The sequence below is a fragment of the Calonectris borealis genome, chromosome 31 (genome assembly GCF_964195595.1).
Source record: "Calonectris borealis chromosome 31, bCalBor7.hap1.2, whole genome shotgun sequence".
NCBI lineage: Eukaryota > Metazoa > Chordata > Aves > Procellariiformes > Procellariidae > Calonectris > Calonectris borealis.
This window is the reverse complement of record NC_134342.1, coordinates 1,087,975-1,112,446: the sequence shown is the minus strand read 5'-3', so window position 1 is coordinate 1,112,446 and position 24,472 is coordinate 1,087,975. Positions and strand designations below refer to the sequence as shown.

Genomic DNA, 24,472 nt, shown 5'->3' with positions numbered 1-24,472 from the left:
TCATCCCACGCAGACTGCACGTAGCGTCGCTTCCCGCAGCAGAGGCACAGGGCAGCCCAGCGGAGATTCGGGAGCCCAACTGCACCGGGGCACCGGCACCGGCTCGATTTTCTGGTTTCACCAGCAAATACCAAGCTGCCGCAGTACTTCGGATAAACTGAGAGATTTCTCACAAGAGGTGATGGCTTTTTCCTCATCCATGTTTTAGCTGAGGAAGGACAAGGAAAGATGGAAGACGTTCTCTACAGCTCGCCTAAACCAACATTTTTACTTGCAGATAATGTTATGGTAAATAAGAGAGACCGATACGGAAATGCAGCGCTGTTGCATATGGATATTTGGGGCTTGTTTTTGGTATCCAAGCCTTGCTAAGAAAACGTTTCCTAAACTTGGGTTTCCATTTGCTGGAAAGGGTGCGAAGAAACTTGCTAATTAAAACTTGCTTCAGTCATTTCTCAGAAAACACTGGTTGCAACTCTACTGAATTAGAAAATGAATAAATGCTGAGAGCATGAGAATTCATCCCATACCTTCCTTTTTTTTCCGAGTGTTTTGTCTCGTGTCTCCAGTTGCTTTTGCAGAATGCCGCTTCTCCTCCTTTCAATGAGGGGAAGCCGTGCTCGCGGCCCGCGGGACCTCGGAGGTGTGCACCCAAAAACATAGCCTGAGAAAAAGGCTCACCCACCGGACTCGGGAAAGCTCTGCAGCGGGTGCTCCACCTCACCATGAACGGGCCGGGAGCCCAGGACAGCGCCGGTCGTGCTCGGATCGCAGGCGGATCGCCAGGCAGACACCTTCCACCCGGCCACGAGCCCGACGCCGGATGCCTGGCTGCTGCCTGGGCTTCGATCCAGAGCCCTGCCCTTGGTGATCACGCCGGCTGCGTGGACCTCACGGCCGGCGAGGTGTTCCGCATCACCAAACACCTGAGGAACATCGACGGGAAATTTCAGAACTTCCGTGAGCTCTTCCGAAAAGGTAAATATTTTTCAATCCATTTATTTGCTTACAAAACAAGCAGATTATGTTCAGCAAAAGCGATCCTGTCTCATTCTTGCTGCGTTATTTATTTAAAACAATGAATTTAGACAGCCCTCAGACAATTTAGGGTGGCTTCTCTCTGCGCAGATGTTTAATTATGTAAACATCTTTTCCTATAATGAATTGCACCAATAGATAAAATTTCGGAGCACTTAACCATCTAAGTGCACAGGTTACCTCCAAAAGCGATGCAAAAACACTTCAAGTGCTATTGAAAGCACCTGCAATTACTCACGAGTGAGTTAAACTGGCTCGAAGAAAGGGTGCCTGCGATGACCCTGTTGAGAGAACCGGGATTCGTCACCGGGAAGGCGTCCAAATGTCTTGAGTCGGAGAGAGGCTCAAGCCGGTGCTGCTCTGGGTGGTGGTGGGAGCCCAAGCGTGTGTCACAGCCTGGAAACGTGCTCCAGCAGAAGTGCCATGCCGCCCTGTCCGGCACACCGGCACCTTCCCCCTCTCCCCTCCTTTTTCCCAGGAGAGCCTCTGTACTTGCATGACACTCTCCAGGCTGGAGCCCAAGTAAATAGACCTAAACTGAGAATTAAGAAAACAGTTATCGCAGGCTCGGTGCTGCTCTAGAAACCTTGTACAGCATGGCAGCGTTAACAAAATCCCTTCAACTACTTGCTGGAACAAGAAGCCTCCTGGAGAAGTGCCACCCTCTCCACCAAGGCATCCGGAGTTCCCTGTGATCTTGGTCTCCCCACCCACAGCCGCAAGCTGTAGCTCTAGGTCACGGTGACTGCCTTACCCCAGGCACGCCGAACAAGTTGGGTTGGCCACGCTTCTCCAGCAAATTCCTAACTGCGGTCGTGCTCTTAGCTTTGCAAGATGTTTGCTTTCAACAGCCCCCAAACAATGCCGGCTGCACATGGAAATTCAACCTGCCTGGGCTGGCTCCTTCGCCGAGCGTCTTTCCGAGTGCCCAGCTTGGGACTGCATTTTTGTCTCGGAGGTTGGCCGTTGGATGTAAAGACGTGAAGATACGCAAAACGTCTGCAGCAGGAAGCGGGGACGTTCACCGCTTGGGCTCGGGGAGTCGAACCCAGACAAAAGGCAGCATGGAGCCTCATCGAGGGTCCTGGCCCTGGTGACTAAGGACGGGACAACTTCCACATCCATCCCATCGCTGCATGTGCGTTTCTTTGCTTGCTTCGGTCCTCAGAGTTTGTTATTTGCTGTTTCGCACAGAACTTGAGTATTTAGGAACAGCCGGGTTCCTGTACCATTGTGCTTGTCCCGGGAGAGGTGAGGATGGAGTTTATGCATGCCAAAAAACTGTAATTTTTCCCCTTCTTAATTTTAGGAGAAGTTATTTCAGCTTCTGTTGAAGCCAAACTGGCAGACTTACTGCAAGCCATCTCCTCCTTCCTGGACACATATCCTGCTTTGACCGGGGATGCCATCCAGCCTGCCGTAGCAACCCTCATCACCAACGTCAATGGTAAATCCATAACCTAACGAGTGCTGTAGTTATTGCCCTCTGCTCAGCGGTGGTGGAAAGCTTTCAACCGGGCTCGGCACAGACACACATGGGTGTCCATGTGCATGGAAAGCACACATCGCTACCAAAGCTGAGCAGAAATCGGTGATCACCAAGGCTTATTTGTATCCAGATCCCATCGTTAGGGAAGACAGTGCTTTTAAAACGCATGAAAGCAAGATAAAGGCTTAGATGTGAGAGCCTTTCTGTTTAGGTTGGCAGTCGTGCTGGCAAACCGCACCTATCTGTCTCTTCTCCACTAATAAAGACACATTGCGTTCGGATGGTGAAACGGAAGAACGGAAACGCGAGGCCCCGGGGAGCTGTTCTTGGCTTGGTTATGTCTGTTGGAGCGAGCAGGCGTGTGTCAGGACTTCTCTCCGGGCTGAATTCCTGTATAACCCGGTGCAAAATGTTTTCACGTGTTTGCTTGTCAGGGCGTGGCATGGGGGTGGAATTAGACTGACCCACAGAACGGTTGCGATAGTTCGTTTACACAGCCCTTGGAGGTCTGCAGGCGTTACGCACTAATTAAGAAACTGTTAACAGCCTCCAGGAGGTAAGGGTAGTGCCTACGCCACGCTGACCTTCTTGGTTTGGTGGTTTGAATATGAATCCTTAATGCTCTTTCTATCCCCGTTTTGCACATTGTCTTGGGAGCTCAGATGTACTTAAATCTAGTGGAAAATCCTAACCTGAAAACTAGTCTCTGCCTCCTCAGAAGAAAGGCACAGTGGTTCCTGGCTTTGTTTTGGGGGTCAGATGAGCTTCAAGAGGAAGCACTGAATGTCCCGTCCCAATATTTTGTGCGTGGTCCCCACCAGAGCAGAGCCAGGACCGGCACGAGGCTCTTGGCGGGGAGCTGGAAGGAAGGAAAGTGCATTAACCACACCGCCGCTTTCACTCCCGGTTCCTTTCCTTCCCTGCCTTCAAAAGACTTGCCGACGTGAAGATATATTTGCCTTTTAAAATAGCAGTAGTGACGTAAAGGGAAGTTTAATGAGACCTCATAGGGGGCCGCTCCTGTGTATTGTCTGCAGTAACTTGCCATTGTGCTTGATCTAAAATAGTAATTAAAAAAAGTTCACCTGTTAGGAATGCAGGAGGAGTTTGCAGGCTGCGCTGGTCAGGAGAGCAGCCGAAGCAGCTTTCTGCTCCACGATCAGCGCTGATCTGACTGCACCGGCAAGGGGAGCGACTGCTGCTACAGCTTCCCTCTGCTTAGAGGACCACGTTATTACGCTGTGCACGGCTCTGTGTCACCTTGGAAGTGGAAAGATGGGCCGCTTCTCAAGAATTCCCGTAATTCCCTTTTGTGAGCCGCTGATCTGCAAAAGAAAGTTTAGGGGTTTGCCATCTCCACTTTTACCCCCCAAAAAAACCCCAACCGAAGGAGGACATACTCATTCAGCAAGAATGTCTAGGAAACAGTCTGGTGAGACTGGGAATTGGGATCCTGAGTTATGTTTCTGGTAAATAGGGAGCCACACCCCTCGCTTGGTGTTAGCTTTTATTAGCTTTTTTTTTTAAATATAGTTAATCGGAGGGGTGTTGCTGTACTATGTTGCAATCCTTTTGGCTATAAATGCCTTTAAACTAGAAAAACACTTTTTATAGCACTTATCTGCACCTTGCACACAGGGCATGATAATTACACTTACACTAAACGTACCTGTAATTATACCGATAGAACACACAAAACTGAGACACAGGCTAGGGAAGATTTGATAGCAGAAACTCATCATGCTGACCCCCTGCAGCAGCACTTTGCCATGGTTACGCATCCCCGTTCTCCTGCTCTTCTAAAAGTCAACCGTTACCTCCAGAGTCTGAGCAGAAACCGTCGCACACGCCACATTCACTCAAGCCTGAAACATTCAACACTGAAGCAGTAACTCCGCGATTCTAGGATTATTTTTTTTTTTTTTGCTTAAGCAAGTGTTAATGATAGGAAGGTCAGCGGCATCTAAACTCTGACTTGTGTCTGGCTGTAGTTAGTGGGACAGAAGAGCCTGTAGATTTGCCTGCCATGAAATCTGTGGCGCAATCGCAGGGAGAAATTTCACAGAAGAAATTTAGCGGCATTACTTGAGTCTCCAGCAGAATGCCGAGGAAAGGAAAACTGTGGGTTTTGGAGTCCAGGGCCACAAATATATTTTTGGTTGCATAAGAAAGCATAGTTTTTTTAATTATTCATTATTTAGTGAAGAAATATCAATAGCTTCAGGGCTGAGCACAAGTTTGTTTGTTGACTGTCACATCTTTGCTGTCAGTTTCTCCAATATTTGCAGAAGAAGAAGGTTCACTTCAGTTTCTGCTCACTTTGATCTATAATCTTTGAATAAATGTTTTCTATTTCCCATAGCACAGTTTCATCATTAAATCACCACCAGTATTCCTAAACTGAAGGCAAAATTCACCGATTTTAAAGACGGCAATGCTAGCTACGTGCTTGCAGCCAGTAAATCAACTGCTTGTGAGCTGGAGCGTATTGCACAGCACGAGGGGTAGTGGGATTTAAAGCCTTACATCCCAGTCCCACGTCTGGAGAATGCTCCCGGGCTGAAAAACATCTTGACGCAAGCAATAGCTTTTTCTCTAGCTCATCAAAAACTTACAAAAATCAGCGCTTGTTTTCATTTAAGAAACAAACCCTCAAAAGTTTAGATTTCGGTTTTGCCGAGCAAAAGTCGAGAAGGGCTGTGATCTCCGAGAAGGCTCCGTCACACCTACGCACCGGCGAAGAGCACAGAGGAACGGTGGCTCAGGCAAGGACCACTGCTGGCCCGTCCCTGCCCGAGACGCTCATCCTTTCCTTTCTTCCATCCCCTTTTTTGAGCTGACAGCCCTTTCCCCTCCCCACTGGCAGTTTCTCAGTGGTTTGTTCAGTGTATTTGGGTGTTTCTTAGGAAGCTCTCCAGGTGGAAACACTGGGGCTGCTGCGATAGCTTCAAGCACTGAAGCCAGGAGGACTCAGAAACGGTCCCTTCTTTGCTATTTACCAAGACATATCTGAGTTATGCAAATTGCATGATCAAACAAATGTACGCTGCACGCTGTTTCCTTACACGGAAGCGTGTCTGCAGGAAGCAGATTTGGCTACAGCAGCCGCACTCACCGACCCGCACTTCTGCCAGTTATTTCAGGCAGGTCTTCTTCACATGCAGCTATCATGGGCCTCTGGATAATTTCTTCGCGTCTGATCTGACCAGGAATTTGTGTTTTACTTAATTCAGCTGTAATTCAAAGCTGGGTAATTTGGGATTCTGCTGCTTTCAGACCAAAACACTGAAGATTCAGCCATGGGAGACCCAGAACCAAGTGGTATGTGATGGCATTTGAAACAACCTTTTATACTGTTTGTAATGTAAGCTTTTGGGGCATGATGTGACATACGATGCAGATCAGCCTGTGAGCCACATAGGAAATATGGGCGCTAGCAAACAGCTGTAAGTTCCTCTAACTGGAGTTTCCATGAAAATCCCCCCAGCTGTTCAGTTCTCTAAGTCTTTCTCTGACAGATGAAATTATTTGATGCATTTGTACTGGACGTTGACTTATGTAAGAGGAAAGGGTGCAAACCCCTTTTTCTGGGGGCAGAAGGTGCAGCGTTTTCTCCTAAGAGATTGGAAGTACAGAATACTGGTACTTGCATACCATCAACTCAAGTCCCTCTGATAAAAATTCGCTGTAAGTCCTTGTTCTCAAAGGTGACAACCTTAATTATGAACATAATCAGTGTGAATCGGAGTAACACTTACCGATCGAGCATCTAAGAGGTCTCTGTACCACCCGAGAGCACAAATCCCTCCTGCCAGAGCCCCGTCTTCAACAGGGGCCAGTCCCTGGCGCTTCAGAGAGGTGAAAAAAAATCTCACTGTCTCTGTAATCAAGGAAACATAGAAAGCAGCATTAGTCCTTTCCCTGCTGTCACATTCAAATGCATCATTATCCTTGTAGCTAGAAAACTCTTTATTTCAGCTTGTCTTTCAGCAGCGGTCATGTCTTTGTCACAAAAATCGAAAAACCATTAGCAGAATTTCTGTAGCTCATGATCATACACAGGGGGAGTTAAAGGATGTCTCAGTGTCTTTGATAAACTGAATAAGCTGAACTTGTTTGGAAACCGAGAGACTAGTTTTCTGCCCACTCTTGCCCTACAGAGCGCTTTTGTGTCTTCAGCAATGTCTGCACAACCCCTCGTCAGAACTGACACTAACATCCAACGTGCTCGTCATCCAGCACTGCGCGCAGAGGCACAAGCAGAGCCTGTTTCTGCTCGATGTTCCCCTTTTGTGCGTACCCAGAGCTTGCAGAGCTCCTCTTTCCGCAGCACTGCGTGTTAGGCAACTACCCGTGGCGTCCATCTCTGCTTTTCAGGGCAGAGCCCTCCAGCCTGGCAGTATCTGCACCTCGTTTGTGGATGTTCAGCTATATGCTGCAGTGGAAGCATAACCGTTTCTGAGGCCACTTAAGGCTCTGTAATAAATAGCTGCCTTACTTCTTGGCCTACCACCTTGTCTCATCAAGCACTTTACCAGGAGAGATGATGATACAAGTCTGATCATTTAATAAAGCCACCAAAAAGCAGGAATCCGTTTCTGAGCTCCCTCTAGAAACAACCCCATATGTCGATTAAAGATGTATTTTTAGGTTTGTCAGTGAAACAGTTTTTAATATGCGACCAAGAACGCCACTCAGAACGTGACGTGACTGTAAAAGTCAAGTGCCCTTGAGAACTCCAAGTGTGCCGTATCCACCGAGTGCCTTTTATCAACAAAATCTCATCTGTTAAGGAGGTTTATTTGACAGCTCTTTGCAAAACCAAAATGACTGGTATAAATGATTTTGTTCAGTCTTATTTTTAGCCAGTAAGTGTCCTAGATTCAGCCTTCTGTTGCTAATTGGGAGGTCCTTTTACTGCTTTCCAGTACTGGAAGCATCTGCTGTGCTTCACTGCCAGGCTAAATTCTTCTTACCATCGCTAACATTTCCTTATTCTTAATATTGAAGAAACAAGCAGCCAGAACTTTAACGTAGTTGTACTTTCCTTACTTAAAAAGCAAGGTTTATTAAGTAATTAAGTACTGCAGGGGCTGCCATCTATCAAGACAAGTCTGTTTTACTAATATTTTCCTATAAAGCTGGCAACCACCTCATTTTTCTTTTGCAAACTAATGCACCTGCGCTCAGTTTCTGCTGCCAGACATCTCAGGAACATTTGCAGTGTGCACACCTTCTTCTTCAATGAATTGATGTATTAAGTGGAAATTCTCCTTTCCCCATGCCCGACATGTTTCATTAATCCCCTCGTTAATACATACTGCTATTTAAGACGTCTGACCTTGCTAGTATTTCCTGTCAGTTGTGGGTGATGGCACTGTTCGGTAGAGGTTCCAACCTCCTCAAAAATTAGCTGATTTGTAAATTCAGTTTTTGCCAGGGCCTTTGTTCCACTGAAATAGGAAAAGATGATGAGAAATCAGAGTGACAGATGGGAAGTGGTCTTGGTTTTGCAAAACCGTTACCAAGGAACTTGGATTATTTATTATTTTGTTCCAAAACTGTTATTCCTCAGATAGACAGAGATGCTGATCTAGGCAGGCGGAGCAGCGTCCTTCACTGCTGGCCATAACCGTGGTCTCACTGAGGGATATTCTGGTTAAAGAGGGAGGATTTCACACGGGAGTGGCAGATGACAATTTGAGAGTTTTCAGACCTATTTGGCCCAATTTGATTTGAACCAGGTTGTGGTTTAGCGAGCCGGGGATTTTACACAGATGCTGTTAAGAAGCGGGAGTCCTTTCATGCAGAAACGGGAGATTTGCCCCGGTGGAAAAATTCAGATGTTGTGTTGCAAAGTGCAAGACTGAGCGCAGAGAAGAGGAAGGCGCTACCAGGAACAGGCTTGCGGTACCGAGGTTTGGCAACGGTGCCACGCTGAATTAGGGGTTTAGACATTTACCTCATTTCACGGTAACGGCGGCTGAAAGGGAAGTGATGCTTCTGCTGAACGGCAGAACAAGAGCTTCTCCTGCTAAAAATACCCTCAACGCTCTGCACACCCCCCACTGTGGGAGCTTGCTCTCCCCGTAACGACGGCAAAAGACAGAAGGTAGACGATGCGGATGAGACGACAGTCTTGTCCATCCAAGGATGGGGCAGAACTTCGCACGACAGCTGGCGAGCGTTGGCCATGCAGAGATGCTTTCCTTTAGGGTGAAGGTCTAGTGCCGATGCTGAAAGAGGCTTCTGCTGGAATTGTCTAGGATAAGAAGAATAAGGATACCCTGTCCCTCAAGAAACGTGGTTTTTAATCTCCAGAAGGGTTAGTTTCTAGATCAGCCTTCCAGTTGTCATTGGGTTGGCCAGTAAGACAACTGGTTTTAAATTGAGGCGTCCATTTGTAAATAAGGCTGCAGAGTCGTAGTGAACGGACCAAGGACTGAGCCGGCGTCTCTTCCAGGCCTGTGGTCCTATACCCCAGCACTGCAGCGGATGCTCTGCTACCGAATCCTCACTGGACAAGGCAAAGGGCTTTCAGCAGGATTAGAAAGATGAATTACGGACATTTATGGGAGCCCCTGCAAGCCTGCCAGGCACAAGGGCTCCATTTTCCTTCCAGTACAGTATACAAAATGTATACAGATGTTTATGTATTTAGCAAGCGGGCAGTCAGGAGTGCACGCTTCATCAGGAAGGGACATCTTGAAGGTGTCCAACAGACGGCTGACTGATGTCAGCTGTGACGATGAAGAGCAATACATTCGAGGCAATTCATTTCCTTGATGAGATATGTATGAGGCACGTGAATCATTTGGCCCAGCCCTGCACGTGCCAAAAAGCCACTCGAAAGATTTCAAATAGATGGGACAAACTGGTGCTGCTCCTGAATGACAAAGGGGCTGCGTATGGGGAAGCACATGTTTAAACTTGTGAGAATGCAGCTAACATCAGCTGCAGCAAAGGCTCGGGGAACTTTTTACGTTCAATTTTTCCACCTTCCTGCTTTTCTAGTATTACATAGAATATTATCTTACTGAGATGAAGCAAAAGACCTGTGAGAACCCGAGGTTCTTGCTTATCTTACGGCACTTCACAATAGCTGCTTTCAAAAGCAGAATGTTTCATTTTGCCCATCGCCAGTGCTGCTCAAGTTGAGTCACTTCTTCCTGTTGTACAATCTTCTGCGAGTGGTAAACAAGAGAAATTAAAGATGTCCGTCTGCTCAAAGTAACAAGAGTAGTTAGGATTCAAATTAAATGAGTATGCCTTGGGTTTGTTACGTCTTGGATTGTGAACAATTTGTGTCTCTTGCAGAATACCAGAATGAGATGTTTGGTAAACTGCCTGTTGATTTACCACGATTAAGCAGGACAGGGGCTGGGTCCAGTTTGCAATTCTCTGTTAGCATCGTTGCTGCTTTTAAATCCCTTCCCCGGGTCCCCCAAGCGTGGCAGCCATTCTGAGCGGTTCCTTGCAGTTCCTTCAGACCTCAGTGGCTTATGGTAAAAACCCAAGCGTCTCTTCACACGTTTTCAGTGTCTCATTCCACTTTGGAGTAAAACATTCAGAAAACTTTTAAAGAACAAGGCCAGCATAAATCTTAATGATTTGCTCAGCAAAGGCAAGTAAGCTAGGAGCGTTCCCAGCTCATTTCTTGATGCAGAAGGGAAGGCAGCATCTGGCCCGTGCTGCTCAGCGCTGATTGCGAGTGGCAGTGTGGCTTTGGTGTCCCACCCAGCCTTCTTCACAGTAATTTCTATTTTTAAGCCGATGATAGGTTGATGTTCACAACTTGGACACTGTAAGTGTACGATTGTCAGAGAGCACTCTCGTTCGACACCAAACAAGGAGCTTTGTGGAACAAAATCCCTAATACTTCCCTGTCTTTCTTTTAATTGTATTTCTCTCTGCAAATCCTTTCTTTGCGTTGTCTGATGTCTTTATAGAGTAAAAAAAGATACGTATGCATATGTACATGCTCACAGTCTTCCTTTTTACCAGTATAGAGGAGCCAGTCTTGTGCTGCTCTGCACCAATTTGGCTGGAAGGGTGGAAGATGATGGGGATTCTACTGCTCCTCCGGCAGGTGCCCAGTAGCTGCGTCTTCCCCTGCGCGCTGGGAGTTTCCCGGAGTCATCGGCCTCTCCCAGAGGCAACGAGGCTCTGCAGGTCCGGGGTCAGCAACGATGCGATGCTGTTCACATAGCCTGCCACCTCGCTTAGCGGCAGGCCAGCCCCTAATCAAAACCTGACTTGAAAACCTGGATTTTTCAGGACTGAGACAAGGCCCAGGAGTAGCTATAACTAAACGAGACACAAACTGACTTTTCTACCAAGCATCATTTGAGCAACATTTGCAAGTACTTGCTGCTCTCTGTCAAAAACTCGACTATCAGTGAAGCAACTCTAGATTTAGGTCAACCACATCCTGTTTCCTGGAATGTCAAAAGGACAAAGAAGAGTGAAGTTTTCTTTTGTTTTTACCAATTGTGCCCAGTTTCATATTTTAAAACTTTTTTCCTTTTTTTTTTTTTGTTTTTGCAGCAACTTTCAGCCTGAGTCAGTTTTAGTTTCAGCCCTCAGTGACAAACACATGACAGAGTGGAAAGCGAGATTAACAGCATCGCTCACCCCACGTAAAATGCTCCCCTCCACCCTGCTACACGTGCAACGGCGGGCAGAATACGTTCAGACCTTACAGGGATGCGTGGCAGGAGCGTACTGCCCCTCAAGCGGGGACAAGCCTATTTTATATTTTGCACGCCCAACAATTTGTACCCGCTGGGGACTGAATGAGATGCAGGATTTTGTAATGTAGATTATCCCCGTAAAAAAGCACATATAATATTGAGAAAGGGTCCCCACACATGAAACATTGCGACACACACACAACTGTGCAAGGAACGGGCAACTTCTGCAATGCAGCCCAGCCCGCACACCGCCGGACTGCAGGAACGCCCGCTGTTTCCTACGCACGTGGTTCTGCCGACACAGGTTGCACGGCGCGCGCGGGGGTTTGGTCGAGGCGCAGGGCACGCCGCTGTGCCCGTCAGGTCTGCCAGCACCAAGCTAAGGACGGTGGCACCACCTCAACTCAGAGTGGCTATGATAAAAGCCTCCGTGCGGTTTTCACAGCTACCTCGGGTCTGATTGCAAGCCCTAAAATCAGCTTAGATGTCTCCCCTGGACACCCGCAGACTCGTTTTCTGGGGGTTCTGCCCAAAGAACCTTGATGAATTTACCATTACCCGAGTTTTCTTTTGAATCTCATCTCACCCTCGGCCTCACCTTGCTGTGCTTTGCCAGTTTGTCACTTCCCTGTGAATCCGCGCAGGACAGCAGGGCTCAGCCACGCTCCCCTGCACCTCTGGAACCCGTCCTGTCAACCTCAGCGAGCTTTGGGTCAGGCGCTTCAGTGAAATGATTTCTCCTCCAACTCCAGGTCTCGACAATCAAGAGAGGACACCTGAAAATAGGAAGCGGTACAGTGAGATCTTCCGAAGCCTGGATGCCATAGAAATCTCAATTGGAAATGCGTACGTAGAGAAATGAGGCTGAACTAGTTTTCTGGGTCTTTGCAACCTCAATTTATTTAATTGCCTTTTTTTTTTCCCATTATACAGGACGGTTGATATGTTCATTGGTGATGCTGACAGCACTGACGACACAGACCTGACCACAGAAAGAGAGGTCGTTCCGGTAGGCAAAGAATGAAATCCATTTTATTAAAGAAATTATTGATGTCCATTGCCAAAGTGCATGATTCTATGTTATTAAATTCTATGTTATTAAAATCGTTTTTTGGGTGATCATCTGAAAAAAACATAGTTACAGCTCCTACTTGAATAGACAGAAAAGAACTGTACAACACTTGGTTATAACAGTGATGGAGGTGGCAACAGAGCAGGTAATATTTAGTGGAAACATTCAGGTATTTACTGTTTAGATTTATATTTTTCTGAAAAACAAGATGTCAAATTGCTGGTTTAAGTTCTGCATGCTAAGAAAAAGATCAAACAAGACAGCAAACCCAAAATACATTTGAAAGTCATGCATCAAAAAACTCTAAAATTTTGGCCTTAAGAATCAGAATTCCTTCAAAATAGAACTTAATGTTTTTTGCTCGCTTGGGCAGTATGGGACTTTTGGGGATAATCAGCCTCATTTCATGCTTTTCTGTATAAACAAAGGGGCTAGGAACTTAATTTTTCTCTGACAGCGACTGTTCTTATGTAATCATATTACCCCGTGAGCTAAACTTAAAAATAAAAATCAAATATCTTGTGATTTATAGTAAAATAAGAGCTGCCAGCATTCAGTCTTGCAGCCCTTTTCCAGCCTTAATCTCTGCCTTAATGATGTGTTTCCTCCGTGTTTCAGTTTGCGGTAGACTTTTACACCATGCTACCTTCCCTCTGTCAAATCTCAGGCTACTGTTTTAACTGCACGGGGTTGCTTAGCTAAGCAGAAGCAGCCCTCCAGCTGGCTTTTTTGAAAAATCCTCCCAATTTCTGAATACCCATTTCCCTTCACCGTTTTCCTCTTTTTTTCTTCCCCCCCCACAGCTGAGTGAAAGTTTCTGCAAGAGCAAAACCAGTTCAGAGAAGCAAGCGCAGGCAGACCTAACAGGTAACATTGCTAATTAAAAATCAAAGAGGTGACATGAGAACACTTAGTCAATCACCTGGCAAGGGTCCTGGCAGCTCCTAACGACACGGATTAATTATGCCGGTGTCTCTGCTGGCATCAGTCTCAGGCTGAGCTCAGGCTGACGGCCAGCAAGGATGCGGATGCCTGTTTGAGCTCAGTAGTCCCGCTGCTTCCTCCAGCACACAGATCTTCCCCTGTTCATCCATTAACATCTCGTTAAGGAGCTTCTCACGAGTATTCTCTAAATACTGAGACATCCATTCCCAAAGGTCTGGCGGTTTTAAGCACTGTAAGGATCCACCCAGTGAAACTTGGGATACTCTGAAGCACTTTGTTGTCCACGTGGGAGGGTTCTCAGCAGCTCTGTACTTGTCGCTGGCGTCGTAAAATGCAACATAAAATTGTTTTTTCTTCATACAGAGTGTCCCTATGAAGCAAAAAAAAAAAAGTTTCTAAGCTGCTTTCTCACAGATTTCAGCTTGAAATGTGTTTAGATTTGCTCACTGCAAGGTGATGAATCTGTACTAGGTTCCACCAAGGAACAAGAATCCTTCCTGCAACTCCCCAGTAACCCATTAGGTCCTTCACTTTCGGGTTTCAAAACAAATTAAATAAAAATATTTTAATTAAAAGTGGAGGGCGGAGGAATATACGTGTCTAAATTACCGGGAACTTGTGTGGTTCCATGGGCAGGACCTGCATGAAGTAGATCATAATGACATTGTTCAGTGAAAGACCTTTTTTTATGGCTGTTATCCGAGTATTTCGCAGCACCAACTCTTGAGCCTCCAATTTTGCCACTCCTGGGGGAGCCTCTGCCCATCAGCCAGAGCCGTTCTGAACCTGGATTTATTCTGTTGCAGTTCAGGAGGCAGACGAAATGCTGATAAAATGTGAAGGTGGCATCGACGCAGCCCTCGAATATGCCAAAATGTGGTGTAAATACGTCAAAGAGCTTCTCAGCTGGATTGAAAAACGTCTGAGCTACGGTGAGTCTGCGCACAGAACCAGCTGGGCGTCCGTATGCTTTTCTATAGCTTTTTTTTTTTTTAAATCATAGCCAAGAACACACAGTTGTAAGCAAAAGCATACCAGTGAGAAACTGGACAAACACCAACCCTTTTAACTGCTTTTGCCTGAAGATAAAGACATGGAGTCAGAATTTCTTCTTCCCTGAATGATCCTAATTGACTGGAATGACCTCTGGCTTTGACAAACCCACCTCTGCGACCGTGAATCTGGTGTCTAATCCACTCTGCCCTTTTACAGAGACAGAGTTTGCCAAAGGGATGGTGAAGATAGCAGAATCGGGACGAAATGCCATCTTCCAACAGGTAATGGTCCTTCGACGTTCCTGCTTCGCTGCTCCTGCCCTCGGAGGAGGAGCAAACGTGAGGCTGCCTGCACACGTGAACTGCTTGTAGAGTCCAGCTTAAGCAAATACGCCTCCAAAAACCCTCCTAAAACTCTCAGTATTGGAACAGCTCCTTTTTTCTTCTACGGGCTTGTAACACAGAGTGACTGTTTGGAAAATTAGATAGAAGGATGAACTGGCAAGGAGTCAGAACAATACTGCCCAGCATAAAAGCTCTTCTGTTTCCAGCATCCCCCTGTGTTGTCTGAAATACCCCCCCACCATTTAACCAGCATAGACATTCTCGCCTTTCTGTAATAGATCTTGGTCATAGTTACCAAAAGCCCTTTTAAATTTAGGAAAGCTGCACTGATTATCCATCATTTTGTATTTGCTTTTTTGGTTTCTGCAGCACAACATGCCTCTTCGGGCGCTCTACACAATGGTCCTGGAACATGACATAAAGGTTGGAAATTCAGCCAGTGAGACTGCAGGATTGCTCCAGCAGAAGGAATTCTACCAGGTACTGTATTTCTGCGTGGGCCAGACAACTTTGCTGAACGACTAGACGGGACCATCACAGAGACCTAACAGAAGTGACTTCTCCTGGTCTGAGGAAAGGAGATGCACACCAATTTTAAGGGAAAAAGAGGCATCTTGCAAGGCTTGCTTTCTAATGTCATGGCCTCACCTGCCAGATACTTTTTCCTGCCTCATGAGGAACTGTTGCCATCCTAACTATTATTCCTCTGCAGCCTCTATCAGCCAAGAAGAATGAAATTGAGAAATGGAGGAAAGAATTCAAAGATCAGTGGACAAAGGAGCAAAAGAGAATGGTAAGAGGCTGATAGACGGGCCTGACCTTCATGCTAGTCACGGCTCAAAACACTGAAAACAAATGTTTATGAACAAGCAGTTAAATAAAGTAATACGCATCCTGCTATTGAATAAAAGTACTTTTTTAAAGAGTACAAGGGGTGAGTGCTAGCGGCATTCTTGCGCTACCTGCTAGATCCCATCACCTCCTGCCCGCTGCAGAGGCTGGCAGAGCGAGGATGCGCTTTGGGTTTGCACACGCTGGCACGAGGCTGTCTTCAGCAGAGGGGGATCCCCTGCAAAGGCAGGCTCTGTGCCTGCGACCCCCCTGCCAAAACCCAGCTGCACCCACTCTGCTAGCACTTCACCACCAGCCCTTTTCTCCAGGGTTTCCTGCTGGGGAGGAAGATGCTCCTGGGCACCTTGCAGGACGTGATCCAGGACAGCTGGGTCTCATTCAGCTGTAGAGGAAACCCTTAGAGCTCCTGAGGTGTGGGAGGGAGCCTACTGATGTCCATTTGAACAACAATATGCATTTGAACGATAATATCCATTTGAACCAAGAGACAGGCGCTTTCCTTATAAGCAGAGAACTGCTGTGACTTGTTCCTCCCACTGCCTCGCCGGGCTTCCTAAACCTGTTCCTTTTCCTATTCAAGAATGAATCCTTGTCATCCCTGCGCAAGTCCCGCCTTCAGTACATACAGCGCTGCGAGGAGCTGGAGAAAGCAAAGCACCTGAGCGCCAAGGCGGAGGACGAATACCAGAGCACGGCCACCACCAACCCCGGCAGCGCCAACAAGCAGCTGGAGAAGCGACGTCGTTCTTGCGAGGAGGCACAAGCCAAGGTGGTGACTTCAGCTCAGGCTGCTGGTATTCCCAGCCATCCCACGCCCGGCGTTACGGCATCTTCCCGCCCATCCTGGTGACTTTCTCCTCCTTTGCTCCATTTCTGATCGCACACAGGTGCAGGAAACAGAAGCTTTGTACAAGATGTGCATCAGCGATGCCAACTTTCGACGACAAGAACTGGAGAAAGTACGAGCACGGATTGTCTCCCACATTCGGAAGCTCATTTACCAAGGGGATGAGGTGCTGACGTGGGTATGTGTAGTCTTATAATTTCTCCTCTAATCCCCGTTTCAGGGCTAAGACCTCTAGGCTCTTCACCATTTCACTGATGAACCACCCTACAACTGACCATTCTCAAGCAGTTGAAATTAGGGGAGTGCTCTGGATGTTGCTTTGCTACCAACCTGCTACCAAAAAAATCTCAGATATATAATCACATTTTCAGTTACTACTGCTTTGAGGACACAGATATCATAGAAAAAGTCTAGGGGAAAAAAATCCTAGAACAAGAAACAGTGACAAATATTTTTTATCCAACCTGTTAAGTAGAACTATCAATAAGCAGAAGTGCAGGTAACTGAGGTTGGGTACCAAAAAACTGAAGACTGGTGAATGACTGCAAGATCCAAGGGAGGAAAAAGCACCTGGGCTTTGACTAGCAATGGGGTTTTTTTGTTTTCTTTCCCCTGTAAGGTCACTTTAAGGATGTTCAAGCAGCGGCAGACTCAGTCAGAACAGATTCCAGTGGGGTACCAGTACCTGTCCGAGGTCTGCAAGCCATACAAAGCAGGCGAGAAATACCTGGAATTCATTCAGGCTCTGCAGAAGAAAGACATTCATATGGAAGTGTTCGAATTCGAGCCACTCGCTTCTGGAGGGCAGAGGTAAAAAAAAAAGTGGAAAACTTATATCCTAGCTGAAAGGTCAACAATATATAGTGCACAGAACAAAAAAAAACGTTTAAAACACATTTATAAAGTCATTAGCAATGCTGCAGCATTGTGATTGCTAATTACGGAAAAGCCCACAGCCTCAGATGTTGGGATCTTTTCTCTCTGCGGAGCTCTGCTAACGCAGAACAGATCTCTAGAGATGGGCTTGGTTCCTTCTGCTGAGCGCAGGACCAGCACCAGTAAAAGCAGGGCAGCAGTTTTGTACCACGTCGCTTCAGTTATTTCTACGATTTGCCAAAGATTTGGATCGCTCTTTTCTCACGTGGGTGCTGTTTGATTTCTAAATTTTGCCTGCGGATAGAAAAGGTGAAATTATATTGAACAAATTTGTTTTGTTTTCCTAGTTTTGTGCAAGTGTTTATTATAATCGCCTTGAAAACTCAGTTCACACCTGTAAGCTGCCTGAAACAAGATGCTTTGTCTCGGGTACCCATAAGGCGCCTCCGTGATGCAATATTGTCCGTTATTCTTCACTGCTGGAAAATTATTTGCAACCCCTTCTCAGGTCCCCTCCCAGCAGCAAAAAGAAGATGGCATTGCATTACACCGGACCCTCTTCCGCAGCAAAGGATGCGAGCACTCCGGAAGATACATCCAGAAAGCAGTTCTCCACAAACGGTGAACAGAGTAGGTTGAATTTAATAAAGACGACCCAATTTTCCCTCGAGTCACTGCAGTTTAATTTACATTAGTAGCCAATGAGGTGGGAGAGGTTCTCAAATTCTTAGGGCAGTGCTTAAGGCTTTGGTCAGACTGGGAGAAAACATTGACAAGTATTTATGGATTTTCTTGGGAGCTTGGTTTGGACTTCAACCCCGGGCTGAAGTATCCCAAAAGCGCTCGGGATGGTCTGTCACCGTATCTGCCTTCCGCAGGTGCAAACAAATCCCTCTGCAGTGACACAGAAAGCCTCGGTGGGAGTTGTGAATCCCGATCCCTGGACTCTCCCAATTCTAGCCCAGGTGAGAGCCACCAAAATTCTTGCCTAATATTGCCCAAAAGCCTAAAATGGGAACAAAGTCTACACTGACCCACTTTGCACATCATGAGGACGAGAACAGCTGTTTCTATTTTCTCTCTTCTCAAGGAAACTCTAGGAAATTGTTGAAAGCTCCATCCACCGGCACCATGTCCTCCTCAGATGATTTTGAAGAGAGAGATTCCTTGCAAACTTTTGAAAATGGTGAGCCACACACATATTTGACTCACGAGGTGGAAACCGTGCTTATGTATCGGTTCCTTTTCATGCTTTAATGCTGTTTCCGCAGAAAACGGTACCTCCCAGCAGCAGTTTAAGAACATCCTCCTCTCCAGCGCAGCGCAGACCCACCGGCTCCGGAAACTGCGGGGACCATCCAAGTGCAGGGAATGCGACACCTTCATGGTCAGCGGCTTCGAGTGCGAGGAGGTGAGGGCTAGAAGATGGCATTGCAGATGCCTTGCGTGGCAGCCTGGGGTGACCATCATCTCGCTGAAGGTCTGCAGGAATAAGGGGCCTCTCTGCAAAGTTCTGTGCTTTTTCTTCCTCCGCGTTACGCAAGGCGTGTTTTTCTGTCCTTGAGTAAGCCACCAGCTGCCGCTTGCCTGAAACAACCCTCTTGGGGTTGGTGGGACTTTGGTGGTGGAGGGAACAGGAGAAGTCCTCCAAGTTCAGCCACTGCTGCAGTGCTGGACCACAACCAGACCGTAACTCGGGGCGGTTCTGCCATTTCAGTGCTGCCTGGCCTGCCACAAGAAGTGTCTGGAGAATCTGCTCATCACCTGCGGCCACAAGAAGTTGCCCAACCGAGTACCTCTTTTTGGCATTGACTTCACGCAGGTTCCTCGAGATTTCCCAGAGGAAGTTCCCTTCCTAGTGGTGAAATGCACCTCTGAAATTGAAGCTCGCGCCCTCGGGGTGCAGGTGAGCAGTCGGTTATTCTTGCTTCAGTCTTCTCTGCTCTGTATCCAAAACTCCTGACCTCTCCCCCTCTTAACCATGCAGGGGATCTATCGGATAAGTGGTTCCAAAGCCCGGGTGGAGAAGCTGTGCCAGGCATTCGAGAACGGACGGAGCCTGGTGGAGCTCTCCGAGCACTCCCCCCACGACATCACTGGGGTCCTGAAGCATTTCCTGAAGGAAGTGGGTACCAGATCTCTGCCGGGAGGGCAGATCTCAGCCGACCGCGTTCCTCGGTGCCAGACAGCAGGATGAAGTAACATGCTGTTTTCCTCCCCTCTTTTGCTGCAGCTTTCGGCACCGGTGCTGCTGTCCCAGCTCTATAACGATCTCATCGCCCTTGCCAAAGATTTGCAAAAACCTGGGGAGGAAAAGTCGGACTGCGCAGGCTTCCCTTCCGATCCCATCCAGAGCATGAAGGACTTGCTGAGCAAATTGCCTGGAAGCAACTACAACACTCTGCGGCACCTTATCGCACACTTGTACAGGTGAGGAGCGTGCTGGTTGTCACGCTGGTTAGCGTCAGGTCCGACCACAGGAGATCCCTGCCGAGACCCCGCTGCCAGAGGAGCGGCTAGCTCAGCACCACATCTGTATGAGAAAAGCGTCTGGGCTTCCTTGACCTGGGAGAGGGCTCGTCTAGAGCCAAGCAGGCAGTTGTGAGGAGGGTAAAAAAATTCATTCACGGAAAGGACCACCTTGCAGCAATTAGGAGACAGTCTTAATGACCGAGAAGGACCAGAAGGTCCTCACTGGTAATGCTTCATAGTTAAAGTGCAGAGCAAGAGGTCAAGGAGTAACAGGAATCAAGCCCCTTTCACCCAGCTCCAAACGCAGGTCACAAGAAACAGCCACTCTCGTCAGGGCTGCGCCATCCAGACAGATCCAGGCAACTTCTGAGATTTTTCTCCAGAGTTTCCCTGCACAGACCAGAGCTCTGCTCCCCGTAAAAGATGGGGTTTCACTCTCTACTAGGAAATGGGGGTTTTGGTGCATTCCATCTGTGTACTCAGTGCATTCGGGTTGAGAGCTGGGAAGCCCCTAACGGTCCTGTTTCCCTTCCCCAGGGTGGCAGAGAAATACGAAGAGAACAAGATGTCCCCAAACAACCTGGGCATAGTATTTGGGCCAACTCTGATCCGGCCAGGCTCAGGGAGCGATGTCTCAATGTCATGCCTTGTTGACTCTGGGTATCAAGCCCAGATTGTGGAGTTTCTCATTCAGAACTACGAAAGGGTGTTTGGGATGGATGACCTGCCTTCATCCTTATCCCTTGGATGTGAAAATCCTTCGCCAGAAGCATCGACAGAAAAGGATGAAGGACCTCAGAGCCCAAACACAATCCAGAATATAACTCTAGAGGTAGAGCTCCCAGACACCGAGCTGGGCTTACTGACCCTGCTGTAGAGACAGGAGGGTGGACTAGCAATTAAAGAGAACTTTTTTTCACGGATAACAAAACCGTTTGCTATCAGAGGGTTATTCGAGAGGAAGGAGCAGAGAGTCTGTTGCACGTGGAGTGGGAGAACCAGGAGAAAAATTATAAGCTACAGATCACTCAGCAGCTTCTCAGACCACTCCGGACGGTGGTTTTGCTCCATTCTGAAAAATTGTGGGGATCTCCATACTAAATTGCTTAGAACACTGCTGTTTCTCTCTGTAAACAGCTCTACAACTTTGGAAGCAGCTATGTGCACTTAAGACCCAGCACATTCCCCGGTACAGCCCTACAGGGCTCTGCTGCATCCCTGAGCAGTGGCCACGGACCCTGTTTCCCCCCCCCACTACTACTGAGTGTTCTGCGTTCTTCCCAAGCTCCATGGCTCTTTTCTCACAATATTTCACAACCTATTTCACAGCACTTTAAAAATACAAATGGGCATAGCATCCCTGAGCTGGGACATGGTGGTTTTTTTCCTTTTCACAGCTGGTTTGATGAGCAAGAAAGAGGAAATGACTTTCCTAAACTTAAGCCAAAGGGAGTGAGATCCGGGTTCGGGACTATCTGCCTCCTACTTTTGAGTCATGGGTGCTTATGTGCAAGACAGTGCGTCTGCAGTGACCATATCCATGTCTGACACGCAGTAATGCTGCCTTCTCCACAGGTCCAGCTCACCGAGGAAGCAGAAATTAGAGTAACTATGATTACAGCTGAAATAAAATCACCAGGGTAGACACAATTCACTTCTTGTGTGCAGAAATCCTACAGGATTAATAAACCTTCACAGAAAGCACTTTGAGAAAGCACAACACACAACTATTGCCTTTGACTATTTTCAAAGCCATTTTTACCTGCTTCTGCAGCGTGACTGAATTCCACAGAAAGGGTCACAAACCTTCCAAAAGGGGAGTTGCTTCTAAGGGCACTCTCCTTTTGCCATTAATAAAACCGACCTCTGGAGCCCCTGCCCAGGTGACCTGCTCCTTGTGCAACTCCCACTGGTTCCAGACCAACCACGACTCCCAGGCACCCCCGTGTCCTTCACTCATCCTCCCATTTGCATTCGACCATAATTACTGCGCTACAGTTAATGGCTCGGTTTCTGATGTTTCCCCTTTTTGTTCCGAAACGGGCTACTTCAGTGTTCCGCGGGACACGGGGATCGGTCTCAGCACACCGCTGCTCGGCAGAAAGCAGCAGCTGCTTTCTGGGGCGAATTTTGTGGCAGTTGCGGCACGGATGCTGGAGTTGGCAGGTCTTGAACCATAATTTTCTCTCATGGCCCTGCCCTGTGACCCCTGCAAGCTCCCTCCCTGTGCCCCCAAGCGTTACAGATAATCTAAGAGAAATCAAGGCATTTTCAGCTCAAGCGGTTGCCTCCTCTTACAGCATTTGGGGTGAAGTGGGAATTGGCAGTATCTTCATGTCAAGTAAGAGTCCTGTATAAACACTCATGGCTTTTTCCAACAGAATTTCTCCTCCAAGCACGGTTTCAATGTGGACTGTGTGTCTGATAACTCGTCTTCCAGGGAAGCCATCAGTGAGCTGACTCTGGAGGGAACCCACAGTCCCTTAAGCGCGGATGCCCTAGGTAAATGAAGTGGTGATTGTGATGCTGTTATAGGTCGTTTTGTATCGCGTTTTCACACCTCCTGCCTGTCTGCCCCTACGTGACGCAGCAGAGGAAGCATAGCCGGCCCTCTTCGGCATCGCTGCTCAGTCTTTGTGCAGATAACCTACTGCAGAGCAACCGCCACGTAGCTCACGTGAAATCACAAGCACATTTTTTGCTCTTCTCAGGAAGGGCTTTTCCCTGCTGCTGCCTCAGCTCTCGAGCCCACAGCCACCTCTGCCAGCTCTCCTGGCTTTAACGCATCGAGGAGAGCTTTAAGAATATAAACCCGATTCATATACCTCTTTCAAATGCATACCTTGCAATTGCTTTCATTATTGAAGCCGTTAGAGGCAGGCGTTTTAGCCTGTTAACGCAGGAGGGATTTCGGTGTCCTTTCTAACAGCAAAAGAAGTAATCAGCCAAAATTGTTTGTCCTAGTAACCGTGTCTCACTGTTCTAAGATAACTGTCTAATTTTTTGTTCAGAGATGAATACAAGTATTGGTTCTGAGCTGGAGGACCTGGAGGACTCCGTGCAGGAAAAGACAGACAGTGATTCGGACACGGTCCTAGGGACCCAGCCCAGATGCCATTTCAGCCGACAGCCTGTAAAATATATTCGAACACAGGCAAAAACGAAACCAGTCATTCCCAAATCTTCCAATCTGCCCTTGAGGACTACCACATTAGCCAATGTGGCAACTGAGTCTGGTGCAGAAGGCAACCCTACCGACAGCAGCTCCACGACAAAAGACGTCCTGGAGGAGAGCACGAGGAGCAGGAACAGCCCGACTGACACAAGCACACTCAAGCAGCGCTCAGGAGGGAGACAGCAGCTCAAACATTTTGAGATCACACAGGAAACCGCCAGGATTGTCTCAAAGTTTAAAGTCGATAACACTTCCGCATCCCGTGAGCCTTCTCTGGAGAGCATGGGATCTACTGAGAAAGCACAGGACCTCCACCCGGGGACATACCTGTAGAAAAACCCCTAAGCGTAACAGATAATAGCAATGGAAAGGGAGAGAGGACTGAAATCCTGAAGGAAGGAACAGCGATGGGGTGAGAATAACATCCTATTTGTATTTACCATGCAGGCTGGAGAAAAGGCGCCTGCTGTGAACGACCTGGCAGGCTTTCAGCTAGCCCAGGATTTGCTTTTTATTTGTTAACAAACCCACAAGATGGGTAAGAAGCAAGCCCAATGGCTCGCTCTCTGGAACACGCCCTGTTTGGCATGAAGGACAATGCAAGAAGTAGAGGAAACACAGATTGCCTGGCTAGAAAGATGAAGAAATGTAGGACATTGAACAGAAAATGTTCCCAAATGGTCATTTTCTGGCAGCTGCAACAAGTACTGATTTTTGTCATTTTTATTTCACAGCATTTTTGAGCGTAACTCACTTCTTGAGTGTACTAGAACAGGGTACACGGGCAAAGCTCATGTACTCCGGATCCTTCTGCTTCCATTGCTGGAGCTTCAACTTGCTAGTCAGCACAAAGCCATCTGTAAAGGGAAAAGACACTGCCGTACTCTGAGCTGGACCCCATTTCTCCAGAACATTAATTCTATTTCCCTCAAAGCACGCTGAGCTTCTGCAATGCTTCCACGTGAAGCTGCTGCTGTCACGGCGGCGGCAAAGCCCTGAACCCCCAGCAGATAAGAAGATTTCTTGGGTCTAAGATGAGGTTGCTCTGACTTGCTGGGTCTCCAACTCACCCACAGGTGGGTTACCCCAATGCTCCTTTCTGCCTCCCTGCAGCGGATTTTCTGTCCGACAAATTTTAAGGTGAGGACAGGGAGGACCCTGTCCTATAGTGCCATCTCGTGACGCACGCACGGGGAGAGAGGCTTCCTACACCGCTCGCTCCCGGGGATAGCTTTGCATTACAGGATGGGCGGTGTTGCAGATTTCCTTGGTGTTTGGTTGTGTATATGGCACGAAATTCAGGCGACGACGTAAAAACTTCTGCACTAGGGCAGATTTCAGTGGTTACCATCGGCTGCAAAGACACTAGGAGACGTATGAAGACGCCAGAACAAAATGCTAAAGGAAAACATCACACTTTCCCTAAACAGCTCAAGAGGTTAAAAAATCTGCTTTACGAATTTCTTTTGTCTCATCAAAAGACTGTTAAGAAACAGGACCAAAACATAAAGTTGTAGAAGAAATACTAAGGTTCTATTCTTAGTATTTGTACAGTTCAGGCTAAAGAGAGTTTACATCTCTGGAGCAATGTATATTTGTTAATACAGTGCTTTGAATCCTTGAATACTAAATTATCTTTTACTGTAGAACGTCTGTAATAAATTACTGGGTGT

The 24,472-nt window shown here is 47.4% G+C and overlaps 1 protein-coding gene and 1 long non-coding RNA gene across 2 annotated transcripts; one reads left to right on the top strand and one right to left on the bottom strand.

Moving 5' to 3' along the window:
• Positions 1 to 138: 138 nt before the first annotated feature.
• LOC142073875 (uncharacterized) lies at positions 139 to 6,419 on the bottom strand. The gene is made up of 7 exons (XR_012670484.1): positions 6,286 to 6,419; positions 4,197 to 4,392; positions 3,613 to 3,852; positions 3,220 to 3,386; positions 1,277 to 1,319; positions 531 to 926; positions 139 to 208 (listed from the first exon to the last, which is right to left on the bottom strand). It is a non-coding gene; the product is annotated as an uncharacterized LOC142073875 (long non-coding RNA).
• GMIP (GEM interacting protein) lies at positions 647 to 24,472 on the top strand. Its single transcript, XM_075134112.1, has 23 exons — positions 647 to 978; positions 2,348 to 2,485; positions 5,804 to 5,848; positions 11,973 to 12,066; positions 12,154 to 12,229; positions 13,096 to 13,159; positions 14,044 to 14,169; positions 14,450 to 14,514; positions 14,947 to 15,057; positions 15,290 to 15,370; positions 16,010 to 16,198; positions 16,317 to 16,454; positions 16,896 to 17,086; positions 17,661 to 17,782; positions 18,031 to 18,117; positions 18,243 to 18,338; positions 18,424 to 18,563; positions 18,870 to 19,058; positions 19,140 to 19,277; positions 19,386 to 19,582; positions 20,162 to 20,456; positions 22,006 to 22,126; positions 22,636 to 24,472. The coding sequence occupies exons 1-23, from the start codon at positions 726 to 728 to the stop codon at positions 23,130 to 23,132; spliced, it is 3,453 nt and encodes a 1,150-aa protein (XP_074990213.1). The 5' UTR covers positions 647 to 725; the 3' UTR covers positions 23,133 to 24,472.

Coding starts and splice junctions, on each gene's coding strand:
- GMIP (XM_075134112.1), top strand. CDS start 726: ATGAACGGGCCGGGAGCCCAGGACAGCGCCGGTCGTGCTCGGATCGCA. Junction 18,118..18,242: donor CTCTCCCAATTCTAGCCCAG/GTGAGAGCCACC, acceptor TCTCTTCTCAAG/GAAACTCTAGGAAATTGTTG. Junction 18,564..18,869: donor GCGGCTTCGAGTGCGAGGAG/GTGAGGGCTAGA, acceptor CTGCCATTTCAG/TGCTGCCTGGCCTGCCACAA.